Genomic DNA, 15,958 nt, shown 5'->3' on the forward strand with positions numbered 1-15,958 from the left:
TCAAAAGGCTGGGGTCCCTCCACAAAGTCCTAATGTCCATGCCCTGAATTGCATGAAAATGCATTGATAATCTACTTCAGCAGATGGAAGGATGTTAAATCTTTGCTGTTGTTGAGATTGGACTACAACCTGTCAACCTTTTCTGCCAACCTACTGACCTTTGGTTGGAAAATTATTTCAGTACATCCTTTAGTGGGTTCTGCTGCTCCAGAATTATTTACAGGACATATGCATGCCAGTGTTTTATGGCATTATTTAAAGGTACTTCCAGGGGTTTGGGGAAAAGTCACTGCCTTTTCATCACCATCTTGCCTTGACCTTCCCTCTTTTCTTACCTCCAGGGAGGATTAGACAGGGAGCTAAAATGCCTCTCTTGGGTAGCAAGGTGGCTCAGTAGATAGAGTCCCAGGTTTGAAGTCGGAAAGACTCACTTTCCTGAATTCAAATACAGACACTAGCCAAGTGATCCTAGATAAATCACATAACCATATTGCCTCAGTTTCCCCACTTATAAAATGAGCTAGAGAAGATACCACTTCAGTATCTCCATCAAAAAAAAATCTCAAATGGATTTACAAAGAGTTGGACACAATTGAAATGAAAGGTATAATAGTACCTTTCACAGAGGGTTTTAGGAGTAACTCTTAAAAAGAGTAATCACTGGACTCTTCTCTAGCTGACCTAAGTCTTCCATTGAACCTCCTGGGGTTTGGATCAGTGCTAGTGAAGGAGTGGCCCACCTAAGACTCTCCTCTGAGGCATCGTTGTCTGTGAAATGTCTTCTAGCAATTTCTGCACTTCTGTCTGCCAGAACCATTAGGCTTGGTGTTCCCCTTTCTGGAGTTCCACTTTTTTTCCCTCTATTTTTCCTCTCTGCTCCCAACTAGACAACATTTAGGATAGAGCCTGGGAATGGGGGACCTGCAGGGAACTGTCTGCTGCTCCCTGGGTTCAGGGGCTCTGATCTTGGTGTGGCCCTGAGATAGTCAGAAGGCATTCAGAGCACAAAAGAGGAGGAAGGGAGGGCAGGGCAGGATGCCTCAAAAGGCTGTGGTCCCTCCACAAAGTCCTAATGTCCATGCCCTGAATTGCATGAAAATGCATTGATAAGCTACTTAGGCATATGGAAGGATGTTAAATCTTTGCTGTTGTTGAGATTAGACTACAACCTGTCATTTCATTAAGGCAGAGAATTTCAGTAAGGAAATGTTCTTTACCAAGGCAGAATGGCTTCTACAGAAAGTTACTGTGGCACTGAGGTTAAGTGAGCTGAGTAGGATCATACAGCCAGTAAGGTGTAAGAAGTAGATCTTACAGTCTTCTGTATGCTGAAGCCAGCTGCCACATTTGACCAGTGGGAAAAGGTGTACAATTCATTTTGTACATGGAGGCAGTATGGTATCATGGAGATTGAGTGGTGGTCTTGGGGGAAAGAAGAGCTGGGTTCAAATATTGCCTAATAGCTATTAGGCTTAATCTGTCTCAGGTTCCTTGTCTGTAAAATGATGATAATAATGGTACCTGATTTATAGGGTTTTGTGAAGATCAAATGAGATTATATATATATATACACTCACACATATATGTGTGCATATATATATATACATATATTAATTCATGACTCTCCAATGCTAAAAGATATTAGCTGTAATTATTAAAAATGGAGATGAAGAGATATGAAATGATTGGAGATAGAAGACTACTTGGGATTAAAACCCAGGTCTTTGCTTTGTGTCCAGTTATTTAATCATAAGCCCATATGGTCTCTGATGAGAATAGGAACAGAGGAGAGGAAGGACGTCTTCACTTTTGAGTTTCTTAGCAGAAAGATCCCAGGTGGTAGTTCACTTAGAAAATCCTCAGGAGGATGGGGAAGAGGAAAGGGCGCCTGATGCAGTTTCCTCATTCTGTTAATTGCATCCTCAGCCTTGGGCTGATGAGCACCAATTAATCAGTGTGTTCATTTTATGTGGAAAGAACTGACCTTCTAGCTAGACTTAGTCTCCAGGAGGGGGAAAACCAACTGAACAGAACTCCCAATCAGGGGGAATCTAGAGTTCCCCTCCCTCTTTGCCATACAGCCTGAGAAGCCCTTCTCCAGAGGGAGCATGCTACAAGGTGGTTGGCTAATAGAGGTATCTGTCCCCTTGGGGCTCAGGCTGCCAAGGTAATTGGGAGGGCCTCAGACCTAGAAAGGGATCCTAGGATTAAGATGGTCAGGGGCCCAGAGGTCATATAATATAGCACAGAGCTGGTATGCAAACTCAAATCCTTCGATTACACATCCAGCTGTTGCTGGGTCCTGAGGTAGCTGGGGCACTAGCTTTATAGTGGATTGGTTGGTCTTTCTGTGGGAGGATTGGAGCTGCCTGAATCAAAGAGAACAAAATCGGGTCATTTCTTGTAATTGGATGGGGGAACATCAGTTGTTGCTTTAAGGAAATGTTTTATGTTTGTTTCTAAGTTCTTGGTAGATAGCTGATTTGGGTCTCTGCCTCCTTGTGAATTAACTTTAGGGATAAGAAGATACTGGCATAATAATTGTGTGAGAACACATGACATGTTGAGGATGGGGCTGTTTGGAAGAGGTGGTGTAACTAGTCTGAGGCAGAGAGGGAAGTTGTAGGGAGTGTAGCCCTGGCAGGGGGCAGGATTGCCCTCTGCTTATCTCACCTTCCTCACTGGGAATAGAGATCTTCTCTGAGTTATAAGGATAGGGGACAGAGACTTTGTCTATGGCTTCTGTAACTCCCACAATAGTCCTTTTAGGGAGAACTATCCATTCTAAAACTAATGTAATTGATGACTCATGTTTATATAGCATTCTTTGCTTTACAAAACATTTCCCCCATAATTTTGTAAAGTGGTGAGTTTAAGTATTATTATCGCTATTTATTATAAAAAGAAACTGAGACTCAGAAGTGCCTCTGGTCAGTTACACAAATGATGAATGACAGAGCAGTATTTGAATCTAGATATTCCTATCTATAGGGCAACACTCTTGTCTGCCTAGCCAAGCTACTTCTTAACCGCAATGACTTAGATTTTGTTTTATTCTCTAACTGGGTGAGTCTTACATGTCCATTTCTAAGAGTGAGCTTTTCGCGTCCAGTGGGAAGGGCTCCGTGGCTTCGGGACAACATGGAACAGCTGATGAGTCTTCAAGTATCTCACCCTTCCCCTAAATAAACAGCTGCATATGTTAGCTTCATTCAGCTCTCGGGCAGGGTGGGGGTGGCTAGACAGTCCCTCTGAGTGCCTTCCTAAGACTGGGCTGCTCCTGTCCTCTCTCCCCCAAACCCATCACAGTACCCCATTGTAGAGTGGAAATTGCATTGTCCCTTGGATGTCAGCTTGTTCCCTAATGGAGGTCCTCATGGTTCCTAAGAATAGATATAACAGCTTTAACCTTAGACAAAGGCTGGGAACCATCATTGCTAATGAACATTTATTCAGGAAATATTTACTAAATATTTGCCTTGTGCTGGGTGAAACGGAACATCCAGAGAAGTTGTCCTGGTCTCTGCTATCATAAAAACTAGTTGGATAAAAACAAGGTTCATACACATTGAACAGAGATCCAAAAGGGAGTGCTAGAAAGAGTGGTTGATGTTATTATATTCCATCACATGACTTGGGCTCAAGTCTCAGTTCTGCTTCGTAGTTTTGGATTGTCTCTGAACTCCAGTTTCCTGATCTATAAAATGAGCAATGGGGAGCAGGGGGAGTGTGTGTGTGTGTGTAATGTCTGAGGTCACATTGGAACTCAGAACCTGCTGACTCCAGACTCAGTCCACTAACCAATGTATAACTGAGCTGCTGTTTTAGAATAGCAAGTGCTTTATACCCAGTTTTTTTTAATCATTTGAACCTTCTGACTTACCTCTATGGGGTGAGTATATTTTTCCCTTAAGCAGATAAGGAAACTTGTTCAGGCTCACATAGCCAGAAAGTGCCCGAGCTAGGATTTGAACTCTTGTCTTCTTGACTTCCACTATCCTCTGGGCTGTATTCCCTCTTGAAGGGCAAAGGTTGACAGTAGAGAAGTAGAAATGGTATATAGGCATGTCTGAGCACGAGGAGACCAATTTAGTTAGTGCAAACAATATTGGGGAAAAGACAGTGGGAAATGAGGCTTAAAAGGTGGAGGGTGAGGGCCAGTTACCTCTCTTCCTTATTTGTGTGTCTGAGATGATTTATAAATCATCCTGCCCCCTAGTTAATACTCAACTTACTTCCTGCAACAGGAAACCCAAAATGAAGTATTTGGAGAAAACTTTCCTAGCTGCCTTAGGGTCTCTAGATAGAAGAATTGTAGCAATGGGAGAGATTTCAGAGAACTGGGGCATGGAAATAGGGTAAGCTTTCTGGGACTCTGGGATGAGGCCCCTCTAGTTTCTATTTCTTCCTTATCTTGAGTCCAGAGTGAGAGGAGGAATACGGAATCACGATGTCATAAAATCCTAGACCCAGAGTCAAAAAGGTCTTTGAAGACCATCTAGTGCAGCTCCCTCATTGTGTAGATGAGGAAATGGGGGCTAAGATCACATTCCATAATATTAGATTAAATGTCTTTGCCAAGAAAATGGGTTCATAAAGAGTCATACACAACTGAAACAATCAAAGAACCCAGAAATACAAACAAGCAAGATAATCTCTACCCTCAAGGAACTTACATTCTGTATCAAGGGGAAATGGAAAGTGTATGTGGGGTGTCAGAACAAAAGAGAGAGGAATGGGACATGCCCAATTGCAGTGATTTTCTGAGTGTCATTTAATGTATTAAACATACATTAAGGAGATCTTTAATCCCTTCAGCCAGAAGGACTTTTAATTTCTTGATTTGAGAGGCTGTTGGGAGTTTTCCAGCAAAAAAGGAGAGCGATGAGAGCTTCCCCAATCCGTGGGGTGAAATCTGAGACTTTGGGGGTTTAAAGTCAGTTCAAAGAGTATATCCTCTACAAGATTCCTAGAGCCAGTGTCAGGCTAATACATTCCCCAATTGGGGCTTCTGGAGGCTTTGGGATAACAGTTGTGGGGTTCTATTATCTTCAGAGTCATACTTTTTGGAGGGTAAGGGCAGCTTTTGAATGCTCATTCCAGCCTGGCCTATGGATGGGAACAGCAGATTTGTTCAGCGTGGGGCTGAATTGGGGTCACTAAGACTCTCAGTTTGTCTATTTAAAAATAAGGGGTTTGAATAAATAGTCTAAGTTTTTCTTCAGTTCCAAACACTCTGATTCTATGTTAGTGTGTTCTATGATTTCACGCCCTGAGACAGCGTGGTTGGGAGGGCACTACATTTAGATGAGATTCTGCTCAGGTCATCAGACCTGCCAGTCCCTACCCCTTTCTAAGCGATCACCTCCTCCCTCCTCTGGCTTAGTCTGGCAAAATTGTCCATTAAGAGGGAAGTTCAGGGTCAAGGTTAGGTGGTGGGTGGGGTCAAACTTGAGAGCTAGAGGGAAGTGTGCTGAGGAGAGAGGAAGCCTCTCTGGACCAATGGGGTCAGGATGAGGGAAGCTTCCTTCAGAGGAGATGATGAGGTGGGTGCGGCTGTTGCCATTTCTGAAACCAAGAAAGTCGAGGCCGTGGGGTTAGGCCCCAAGCCCTTCTGTGATCCCTTATTGAATGTGGGACACCTAGCCAACAATTATGTAATGATCATATTTGGAACTGCTAAAATGCCTTTGAATCCAAGGGTTTCTAACACTTTGAGACACTGTAATGTATTCCCTTTGAGGACCCAGATAAGCAAGAGAGGTAGCAGAGCCCCCACTACACAGATAGGGCAAACCAAGGCCCACCACAGTCTGGAAGACTACTCATGGGACAGCTCCTAGGAGTGCTTTGTTTTCAGCTGCAGGCTCATCCTTATATGTACTTATTATGATCACAATGGAATGGACTGGGGCCAAGTTCAGGTTTGGGCTCCTTAAGCCATTTAATTAAATTGTGGGTGGGAGAAGTTATTCTCTTTGTAATTTTTATTTTTCTTTAGGGTGAGGCTGTGAAAGTTTAAAAGGCCAACTCTGAGGCCCAGGACAGAAAGGCCTGGATTGAGGGTGGCTCCATTTCTCTTATGAGCTGATTGATTCCAGTTTCCTCCTTTCAGATGCTCCTCGACTGGTAGAGTCTCCCCAGAACATGGCGGTGGAGATGGGGAAGAATACTATCCTGGCATGCCGTGCAGAGGGGAGCCCTAGCCTGAAAATCACCTGGGCCCGGGCAGATGGAAAACCAGTGCCAACCCACGCTGTGCAGGGTGGCCCGGCCAGACAACTGGAGACAGGGGTGCTGTTCCTGGACAGTAAGAGAATTTAGAACAGGTTTCCTAACCATTTTGGTGTCATGGGCCCCTCGGGAAGTTTGGTGAAGCTCATGGGCCCCTCCTGAGGCTAATGCTTGTAAATGTATAAAATAAAACACATGGGAAAACAAATGAAACTAATTATATGAGAATACAGTTATCCAAATGTTACAAAAACAAATTCATGGACCACTGTTTTAGGACAAGCTCAAGGTTCCTATTTGTGTCCCAAGATAACAGGAAATCTACTTCCCAGATCCCAATCTCCCCCTCTTGGCTGGACTTGATGATGTAGCATCAAGAGTCTGGAAGAATATAGGGAGCATGGTATAGGAAAAACTGTATAAACAGAAACATACACACATACAAATAATAATAATGACTAATATTTATATAGACTGGCTGTGTGCCCAGTACTGTACTAAGCACTTATTATTTATTATTTCATTGTTATTTCATTTGATCCATACAACAACCCTGGGAAGTGGGTTCTATTGGTATCTTTATTTGCATAGATAGCTATCAGAATCATGTTGGCTGGAATCTATAGCAGTATACTCTGAGGTGGGAAAAAGAATAATAGTGTGTATTTGGACTGGAGGGATACAAATTGTGTTGTTTCTCTTTAGATTGGGAACTCCTTGAAAGGAGGGCCTCCTTCTTAACTACTTTGTATGCCTTCTATCCCATCTCCTCCATCAGCACTTAATATGATGCTTAGCATTCTGTAGGATTTGATAGACTTATTATTATTCAATCAGTTCAGTTCTGTTAACTGGAGAAGAGAGGTTTTCTTGGCAAAGATATTAGAATGTTTTGCCATTTCCTTCTTCAACTCATTTTACAAGTTGAGAAACTGAGACAAATATGGTTAAGTGACTTGTCCAGGGTCACTCAGCTAATTAATGTCTGATACCAGATTTGAACTCGGGTCTTCTTGAATTCAGACCTGATACTTAGTAGTACCTGATACCATCTAGCTTCTCCTTAAAAGACATACATAAGACTTAAGAACTGAATGAATATGAATGTTAAATACTATGTCTCTTGTAAAAAAGGATCTTACTTGAAAAACACCCACTTCAAACACACTTTTAACTACCGTCTCCTGCTATGAAAAATGGACACTCCTTTTATGTTATCTCTAACTTTTGCAGGTTTTTTTTTTGGTTTGGTTCTGCCATCTTGCTTTTAATTCAGGCTCCCATTTTATCCAGCTCAGGCACGTGTCTGTGATGAGGCTCTGTGTTAAAAGGAACACAGGATGAGGGTATATGTTAGCACCCACAGAGAGTTACCCAGAAGGCTCTTCTGTACAGCCCTCTAGTCCTTGGTCAGTCTCTCCCATTACAGAGTTGGAGGGTTGGAAGGGATCTCAGTAGTCATCCAGCTCAAGCCATACATGATGGGAATCTTTCCTTGAGACAGACCAATAAGGAAACCCTTAGCCTCTGCTCAAGGCCTCCTATGAGGGGGAACCTACCCCATCTCTCGACAGCCCATTTTACTTTTGGATAGCTCTTATTGTTAGGAAGCTTTTCCTGATATCAAACGTAAATTTGCCTCTTTGGGATGTACACTTATTGCTCCTGTTTCTGCCTTTTGGAACCAAACTGAACGAGTTTTATTTTTATTTCCCATGAGAACCCAATAAACACTTCAAGATGCTTCCTTGAGTCTTCTCTTTCCCAGACTATACATTTCCATGTCTTTAAACTGATCCTCCTGTGACATAGCTTCAAGGCTCTTCATTTTCCTGGTTCCCTTCTTCTGGGCAGCCACCAGCTTATCAATGTCCTTTCCTAAGCCCTGGGATACTGTGCTCCAGATATGATGTGGAAAAAAAAAGAAGAAGAAGAGAAGGGTGGGCACCTCCCTCCTGGGGAATAGCCCAATTGTTCATTTGGCCATCCTTGACCACCCAAGGCTTGCTAGGCACAATGGGATTTGTCACCTGAACTTTGGGGGCTTCTACCTCATTTTGCTGACTCCTGCTGAGCTTGTAGGTCAGTACAACCTCCAGATCTTTTTCAGAAAAAACTCCCGGGAAGTTAAATGGTGCAATAAGCCCTCAGATGCTTATTGTGTGACTCTGGGCAAGTCACTTAACCTGTCTGCTTCAGATGAGAAGAATATTAGCACCTACTTCCAGGGATTGTTGTGAGGATCAAATGTGTTTAGTACAGTCCTGGCATATAGTAGATTTTAATCAATTATTATTTCCTTCCTTCCTTCTTTTCTTTTTTTCTTCCTTCTCTCTCCCCTTCATCTCCTTTTTCTCTCTTCTTTCTTTCTCCCTCCCTCTCTCCTTTCCTACCTTCCTTTCTCTCTCCCTTCTGTCTTTTCCCTCTCTTTCTTCCTTTTTTCTTCCTTCTTTCTCTTCTTTCCCTTCCTTTTCCCTTCCCCTTTTCTCCTTCTTTTCTGTATAAGGATCTATCCCCCAGAACTAAGGATCATTTATCTGGTAAGCTTAGAAATTTTATGTGTTATTATTTAAAATGGCTTTCTTCCCTTTTAGATGTGACCCCAGAAGACCAGGGACTGTACATCTGTGAAGCTCATAATGATTTTGGCAAGGTCCAAGCAGAGGTCCAGCTCACAGTCATTGGACATGGTTTGCTTTAAGAGAATTATTTTGATGGGAATGGGGAATATGTTTTTTTTTTTTTTAGTTTTGGCACTGCCATGGATAAATTCAATCATCCCCTGGGCACATGAGTGGGGCAGTTTTCCTCTCCTTTGTCCTGGGGACAGATGTGCAACCTGCTGATTAATAAGGATTCTAGAAGAATATACATAGACATGGATGAAAATATTTAAGGACACATTCCATAGCCTTATTACCTGGGAACTCCCTAAGTCCAGTTTGACAATTTGGGCACCCCTTTGCTGATATATCTGTATTTCTAGAAGTGAAGGATGGGTGATTTGGAGAAGTAGCGATTCAGAATGTAAATCTGAAGTCCTTGATGGCATCTACAAGGAAAGTCGGTGACAGTTCTGCTGATAAGTTGCATGAGACTAATGTAATGGGTGCCTTCCCTTTCCCCACAGAGCCTCCTCAAATTGCCAGCAGTGCCTCCTTGGTGCGAGTCCTGGAGGGGCAGCCTGCCTCCCTGCCTTGTGTCATCCTGGCTGGGAAGCCTTTTCCTCGGCGGCACTGGCTAAAGAATGGCCAAGCTGTGAGTACTTGGTCAATGCTCTAGCTTGTTGGAGGAGGAAAACCTCTGGCTAAGGGAGTTCCAGGATAGGGATGATTTGTCAGGATTGGTCTGTTACTGATCTTTTCTGTTATCAAGTCCAACTTTCTTTGAACTATCTCCTCTACTGCTATCTTTTTCTTGGGGGGGTATACATTATTTCTTCCAATTAGGTGGAAAATTCCTATGGGCAGAGACCATGACCTCTGCTTATTTTCTATCTGAGGTGCTTGTTAAATATCTACTAATTTAACTCTTTCCTCTCTTCTTCTTGGAATTATTGAATTTAGACCTAAAAGGGACTAAAATTAATCAACAAGCATTTATTAAGGGTTTACGATATTCTAGGCTCTGGGGAATATGAAGACAGAAATGAAGCAGTCCTTGCCCTCAGAGAACTTATATTCAATCACAGAAAACAACATACATGTATAACACATATAACATACAAATCTATATTTATATATAAAATAGAAATATAAAGTAATTTTATAAGGGAGACACTAGCATCGGGAATGGTAGTAGGGAGGTGGGATAGGTCTCACTCCAGCTATGTTTTGAAAGAAACTGGATTCTAAGAGGTGGAAATGAGGAAGGAGTACATAGCAGGTATGGGAGAATAGCCTGTGTAAAGGCTGGGGGTGGACTCTTCATACCATCAGTGAGTGGCCCAACAGTCTAGACTAGGCTGACAGAAGTAAGTGGCAGAGCAGCTCTATATGCTGGTGCTTATCCCCATCAGCCACCTCTGAACGGTCATTACTCCGTCCGAAGTGATGGCAGCTTCCACATTGACCGAGCCTTGCCAGAGGATGCAGGGAGGTATAGCTGCATGGTCGCCAATGCAGCCGGTTCTCAGCGCCAGGACATTGAACTGGCTGTCCAAGGTGAGTCTGGAGTGGAGGCTAGAGGGTGGGCCAGGACCAGACCTGCCCAGGATGCACAACGAGAACCTCTTTTAGCAGTCTGGTGGTTTTGTGCAGTTAGTGCAGCCGCAAAAGGAGGGGTTGGGTTGAGGAGAATCCCGGCTGTTCCTGACAATGTCCCCTCACTATAGTGCTACTTCTGTCACCTGGCAAGATGAATAAGCAGCCACTGCTGTCTTTTTCTGATGCTGAGGGGCCACACAAAAGTAACACATGGCTCCATGAAGCTCCATGAGTATTATTCTCAGGGCATGGGCTGACCAGCTCTGCATTTATAGACTTTGAAACGTGGTTCTCTTGATCTTGTGAGAAAGCTACATAGTGAGTGGATACAAGGGGCTGAACTTGGAGCCAGGGAGACCTCAATTAGAATCCTGTCTCATACCATCAAGGACAGTGGATAGAGTTCCAGGTCTGGAATCAGGAAGACCTTATTCTGGCCTCCGATACTGTGTGACCCTAAGAAATGGAAAACCACTCCAGTATCTTTGCCAAGAAAACTCCGTCACAAAGAGTAGGAAACCATTGAACAACAACTCAGACCATTATTAGCTCTGTGATTCCAGTTGTTGTTGTCAAGCCATTTTGATTGGGAAGCAAGGAAGAAGGTAGAATTGGCAAAAAAAATTCTAGCCTTCTGCTGTCACTGGTAGGGGCAATTCTGATCACATTTGAAGAAGTTTTGGTAAATAGGATCAGAGATATTATTATCTGGGAATGATGATGGAATTGAAGTCTCCCTCAACTCTAATTGCCCTCTTTTTAAAGTGTTGCCCAGCATCCAGCCTGCTGCCTCCCACTACGTCACCAGTGAGGGTATTCCTGTCTCTCTTCCCTGTGTCTCAAGGGGAGTTCCTACTCCTACCATTACCTGGAGGAAGGTAAGTGGGAATCTGTTTACATTATATAATGAGAAAAGATCAGAAGTCCTAAGCAAGAGAACTGTAATCAATACTTCTTGATATATTAACAATGAGTGGCCAAGTCAACTAGGTAGCTAATTCATATAATAGATAGAACACTAAGCCTGGAGGCAAGAAGATCTGAATTCAAATCCAGTCTCAAACACTTAATAGCAGAATCTCATTGGACAAGTCACTTAATCTGTTTGCCTCAGTTTCTTCAACTGTAAAATGGGATAATAATACTACCAACCTCCCAAGACTGTTATGAGGATCAAATAAGATAATGATTGAAAGGTACTTAGCATAGTGTCTGGCACACAGTAAATGCTATATAAAAATTAGTTATTATTGTCACAATCTTTCTGGCTTCAGTTTTCTTTCTGGAAAGGGATAGAATTATACAAAATGGTTGCTGAACTTCTTTTTAGCTCTAAATCCTACATTTAAATTCAACACAATGCAACAGGCATTTTTTAGATGCCAGTTACCTGCCAGGCACTGTGCTAAGTGATATTTGGACAAAGACAAAGACAGAGAATCCCTGCCCTCAAGAAACTTACATTCGATTAAATGGGAGAGGGGGGAGATGTTCAGTGTGGTGTGCTGGGAAGTACAAAAAGTGCCAAGAGAATTGGGGGATCCATTTCCCAATATGATGTTGATACTATTGATTTTTTTTTTTTTTTTTTTTTTTTTTGCTTTTAGGAAACAAATGCCTTGTCCCCCCGGGATTCTCATTATCAAGTACTCAAGGAAGGCAGCCTATATATCCCTCAGCCAATTGCCCAAGATTCAGGGACCTATGTTTGCACTGCTGCCAACTCATTGGGCATTTCCAGCCAGGAGATCCAGCTCTCTGTGAATAGTAAGTGACGGTTCTCTTCTGACTCTTGGAGGAGTGATGTATAGCATAGGGACTGGTCTAGTTAGTAGGAGTGTAGACAGGAAACTCCTCCCTGCCTTGGACTTCCCTCTTAATCCTAGGACTCATGATCCCAAACCCCTTTGTAGAACACCAGTGAGATATCTTTAAGGATTCTAAATTCTTCCCTTTGGTAAAAACAAGTCTCCATAATACCAAGACTCCCTAGTACCTGTACTAGGGACTGTGGAACAAGCTCTTGGGACTCTCTGGAGAGTGACTTCTATTAGCTGAGATATGGTTTGGTCATAATGGGTGGGTATAACACTCTAACCCTATAAAAAACAAAATTATTATTTTCCCAGTTGACCTAAAAACCAAATCCAACTATGAATTTTCAGTCACTGGAATTTTAAAGAGGAGACATGATATTTGTACATTATGGGAGGAGACAGGATAGAAACGAGGATACTTCTTTTTATTTCTCTTAGTATTAGAAATAATTCAGAATGCCCTGATTTGATCTCAGATGCACTAAGGGAGATCCCTTCAGCATTTCAGCAATAATCTCTGTATCACACTAAAGTTTTCCTCCCTCGTGTTATGGTTCTCTAATTTCAAGTAACACTCAATATGACTAGATTACCGTGTTCTTTAGAATTTATACAAAAAAAACAACAACAACAAAAAAAAAACTTCTGATATTTCCATATTAGAAATTAGTAGGGGTAATAATCCTTAGCTGGTTTTGGGATGAATCGGGAAAGATGTAATTTGTTGCTGGAAACTCTACAGGTATCCCATCACAAGAAATTTCTGGGACCATTGGGTTTTACTTTCAAGAACTGCTATTTACACAAGAACACCCTAGGTTTATTCCTTCTCACTTGCACTATTTCTTCCTTAATGTTATAAACCCTCTGCAACTTTCTTCCACCATTAGCTAAACCCAGGATTATTAAAAATGAGTCACTCGACTCAGACAGACCAGTGACTATCACTGCCGTGGCTGGGAAAGAGCTGACCCTCCTCTGTGAAGCCCAAGGTTCCCCAACTCCACTGGTCACTTGGACAAAGGACTCCCACTTCTTGCCACCTTTTACAGACAGGTAACAATCAATCCTGTGACTTTGCAGGGTCAGGGAGCAGAGACATAGGAATGTTGGACTGGCACATCCAGCTTGGCTAGTAACTAGTGCTTTTGTGAATTAGAAATTACTTGGGGGGAAAAGAAGGTAAGGTCATAGAGGGGGAAACATGTCCAAGAAGGTAGAATTTAAGGAAAGGATCATAAAGATAAATCCTGATTTTGAGAGAGAAAAGGTGTTTATTATAACAAGAGAGCAAAGCACTTTCCTAGATAGCTCCAGAAATGTGGTTGATTTTTTTCCTAACATCTACTTATGAATTATCTATTTTTAAATTATTTCTTGTAAATATTTGATATCAGGATAATTTCTTTCTTTTATTCCAGTCACCTCTTAAACTACTTTGCTCTTGTTGTTTTGTTGTTGTTCAGTCACTAGTCATGTCTGATTCCTCATGACCCCATTTGGTGTTTTCTTGGCATAGATACTGGAGGGGTTTGCCATTTTCTTCCTTAGCTTATTTTACATATGAGAAAGCTAATAGGATGAAGTGACTTGTTCAAGGACACACAACTAGTAAGTGTCTGAGGCTAGATCTGAACTCCGTGAGAGGAGGCTTCCTGATTCCAGACTTGTCACTTCATCCACTACACCTCCTAGTTGCCCCAGCCATTAGACAATTTGTATCCTAGAGATTGCAAACTCATTCTCTCCCCCACCCCGAGTCCTCAAAGATACCCTGTTTCAGTAATTTCAAAATTCTGGTAAACTATTGCCATGTAAAACAACTTTGTTGCAAAATAGTACCTCATCCTCCATGAGATTTTTGTAAAGTACGTGATGGAAAATATCTTTGGATTATCTGTGGTTTTGACTTATCCTTGCCAGTGTTGATGTAACTTCTTTATTGATGAATGAGATTTTAGGTTCTTCTTGCAGGAATGGAAGAGGTGGTTGAATAGAGCAAACTGATGATGATAGTCTTCCATCCTTGCTCTGGGCTACTGCCCTCTTTACCCATCCATTCCTCATCATTGGGACACAGGTCTGTGGTTTTTCTCAGAATCAAAAATGTTCCCTGCCTGGACCTCCAGGAGCCTCAGCTTTGCTATGTTCTTTATTCTTTCAACAAAGTTTGGCCTGGCTCCTTGGCTCTGGGGGGTGGATTTGGGGGGGACAACATTTCTCTGGCTGTGAAGAGTCACTTGTTGATCCTTTGGCTTAGTGATTGAGGGGGCTGGAAAGGGTCAATGACCTCTTTGGGGAAAGGCTATAGCTCCAGCATGATGATATCAGTCACTGGCAAGGCCTTTGAAAGAAACCAGACAGAAGGGGTTGCAGTGGTCCTGCCAACCCCCCCTCCCCGCTTCCTCGATCATTTGAACATCTGTCTCTCTGGAACATCTGCTTTCAAGGGCCTTTCCAATGCTTTGAGCCTTAGCACATACACTCCTGAAAACAGCTGGGGGTCTGCCTGCCAGCTTACATGCAGAGGAGGGGTGGGAGGGAACATCATGCTTTTTTTCTGCTCACTATCCCCCATCCCCCAAACACATCTGGCTTTTAGTACATTCTTAGCTAGTGGTATCATTGAAACTCTAAGGTAGCTGGCAGGGTTGGGAAGGGGTAGCTTAAGCACAACTGGGAAATGATGGGAGTGGGGGAGGAGATGTGCCCACTCTTGTCCCCAAAGGAGGCTCCCCTTTACTCAGAGCTTCTTGCTAATGTCTTCAGCTGGACAAGTAGCTGGGCCAGAATCTCTCTTTTAATAATCTGTTATTGAGTGGACCTGAAACATGGAACCAGCAATCAAAATTGTTCATTCCTCCTCCTTCTGATGAATTAATAGATCTGCCGGGGATCATAAAATTGGTGTAGACAACTTTTGCAAGGTCCATCCTGTTCCTTCCTCTTGCCCCCTCTACCTTTGGCATGTTTAGTTTGTTTTTCCTGGTTCATTGAGTTTTGCCCCGATAAAGAAAACAATTTCTTTCCCCCTTTCCAGTCTAGAACATATTTCTTACCTGATGAATAACCTTTCACATTAATACTATGCTTCTCACAGCACTTTCTATTCTCTCATCCCTTTCTTGGTTTTTCATTTTGTTTAATTCAAAGGTACTTAAATCTTATGCATTTCTTTCCTTTTCAGTGAACAAAGCAATACTTTCCCAAACATGAAATTGATTGTAAATTGGCTTCATATGAACACAGTAGACTCAAATTTTCCTTGTTTTTTCCATCCCTCATTTCTCCCTCCTTGTTCCCCTCTCCCAATGATGTGCCTTACCCTGTTGGCCAATTCTTCTGATTCTTTGACACAAAGTTTTGGCAGATCTGCTGTCCCAGAAAGTCATTATCTCTAAGATCTTGAGGCTTCACTCTTCCCCTTTCCCTTTTAATACAGTCACATCAGCACTTTCTTTTGTTATGGCTTGCCCACTCTTTTATCCTTTAGTATCTCAGCCAGCTGGCTTCAAGATGCTTTTGCTATGGCACAATTAAAAGACCAGATGTAGCTATGTCTCCTCCCACTCTGGGCAGGTGCCATCTTTCTGAATTTCTTTTAAAAACCTGGAGATGGAGCACATAGTCTTATCTGCACTTCAGAAAGGAGGAAATAGACACATGGAAAGGTGGAACAAATTCCTTTAAGTCAGATGGCTA

General features: G+C 42.4%; 1 protein-coding gene across 1 annotated transcript in view; it reads left to right on the top strand.

Annotated features, from left to right (window-relative positions):
- HMCN2 (hemicentin 2) overlaps nt 1–15,958 on the top strand; it is a 192,083-nt gene that overhangs the window by 65,712 nt on the left and 110,413 nt on the right. The window contains 7 exon segments of the mRNA XM_074293875.1: nt 6,116–6,310; nt 8,829–8,924; nt 9,365–9,492; nt 10,253–10,397; nt 11,205–11,317; nt 12,047–12,206; nt 13,147–13,312. Coding sequence (XP_074149976.1) covers nt 6,116–6,310; nt 8,829–8,924; nt 9,365–9,492; nt 10,253–10,397; nt 11,205–11,317; nt 12,047–12,206; nt 13,147–13,312 — 1,003 coding nt within the window.

This window comes from Sminthopsis crassicaudata, chromosome 2 (assembly GCF_048593235.1).
Source record: "Sminthopsis crassicaudata isolate SCR6 chromosome 2, ASM4859323v1, whole genome shotgun sequence".
NCBI classification, from domain to species: Eukaryota; Metazoa; Chordata; class Mammalia; order Dasyuromorphia; family Dasyuridae; genus Sminthopsis; species Sminthopsis crassicaudata.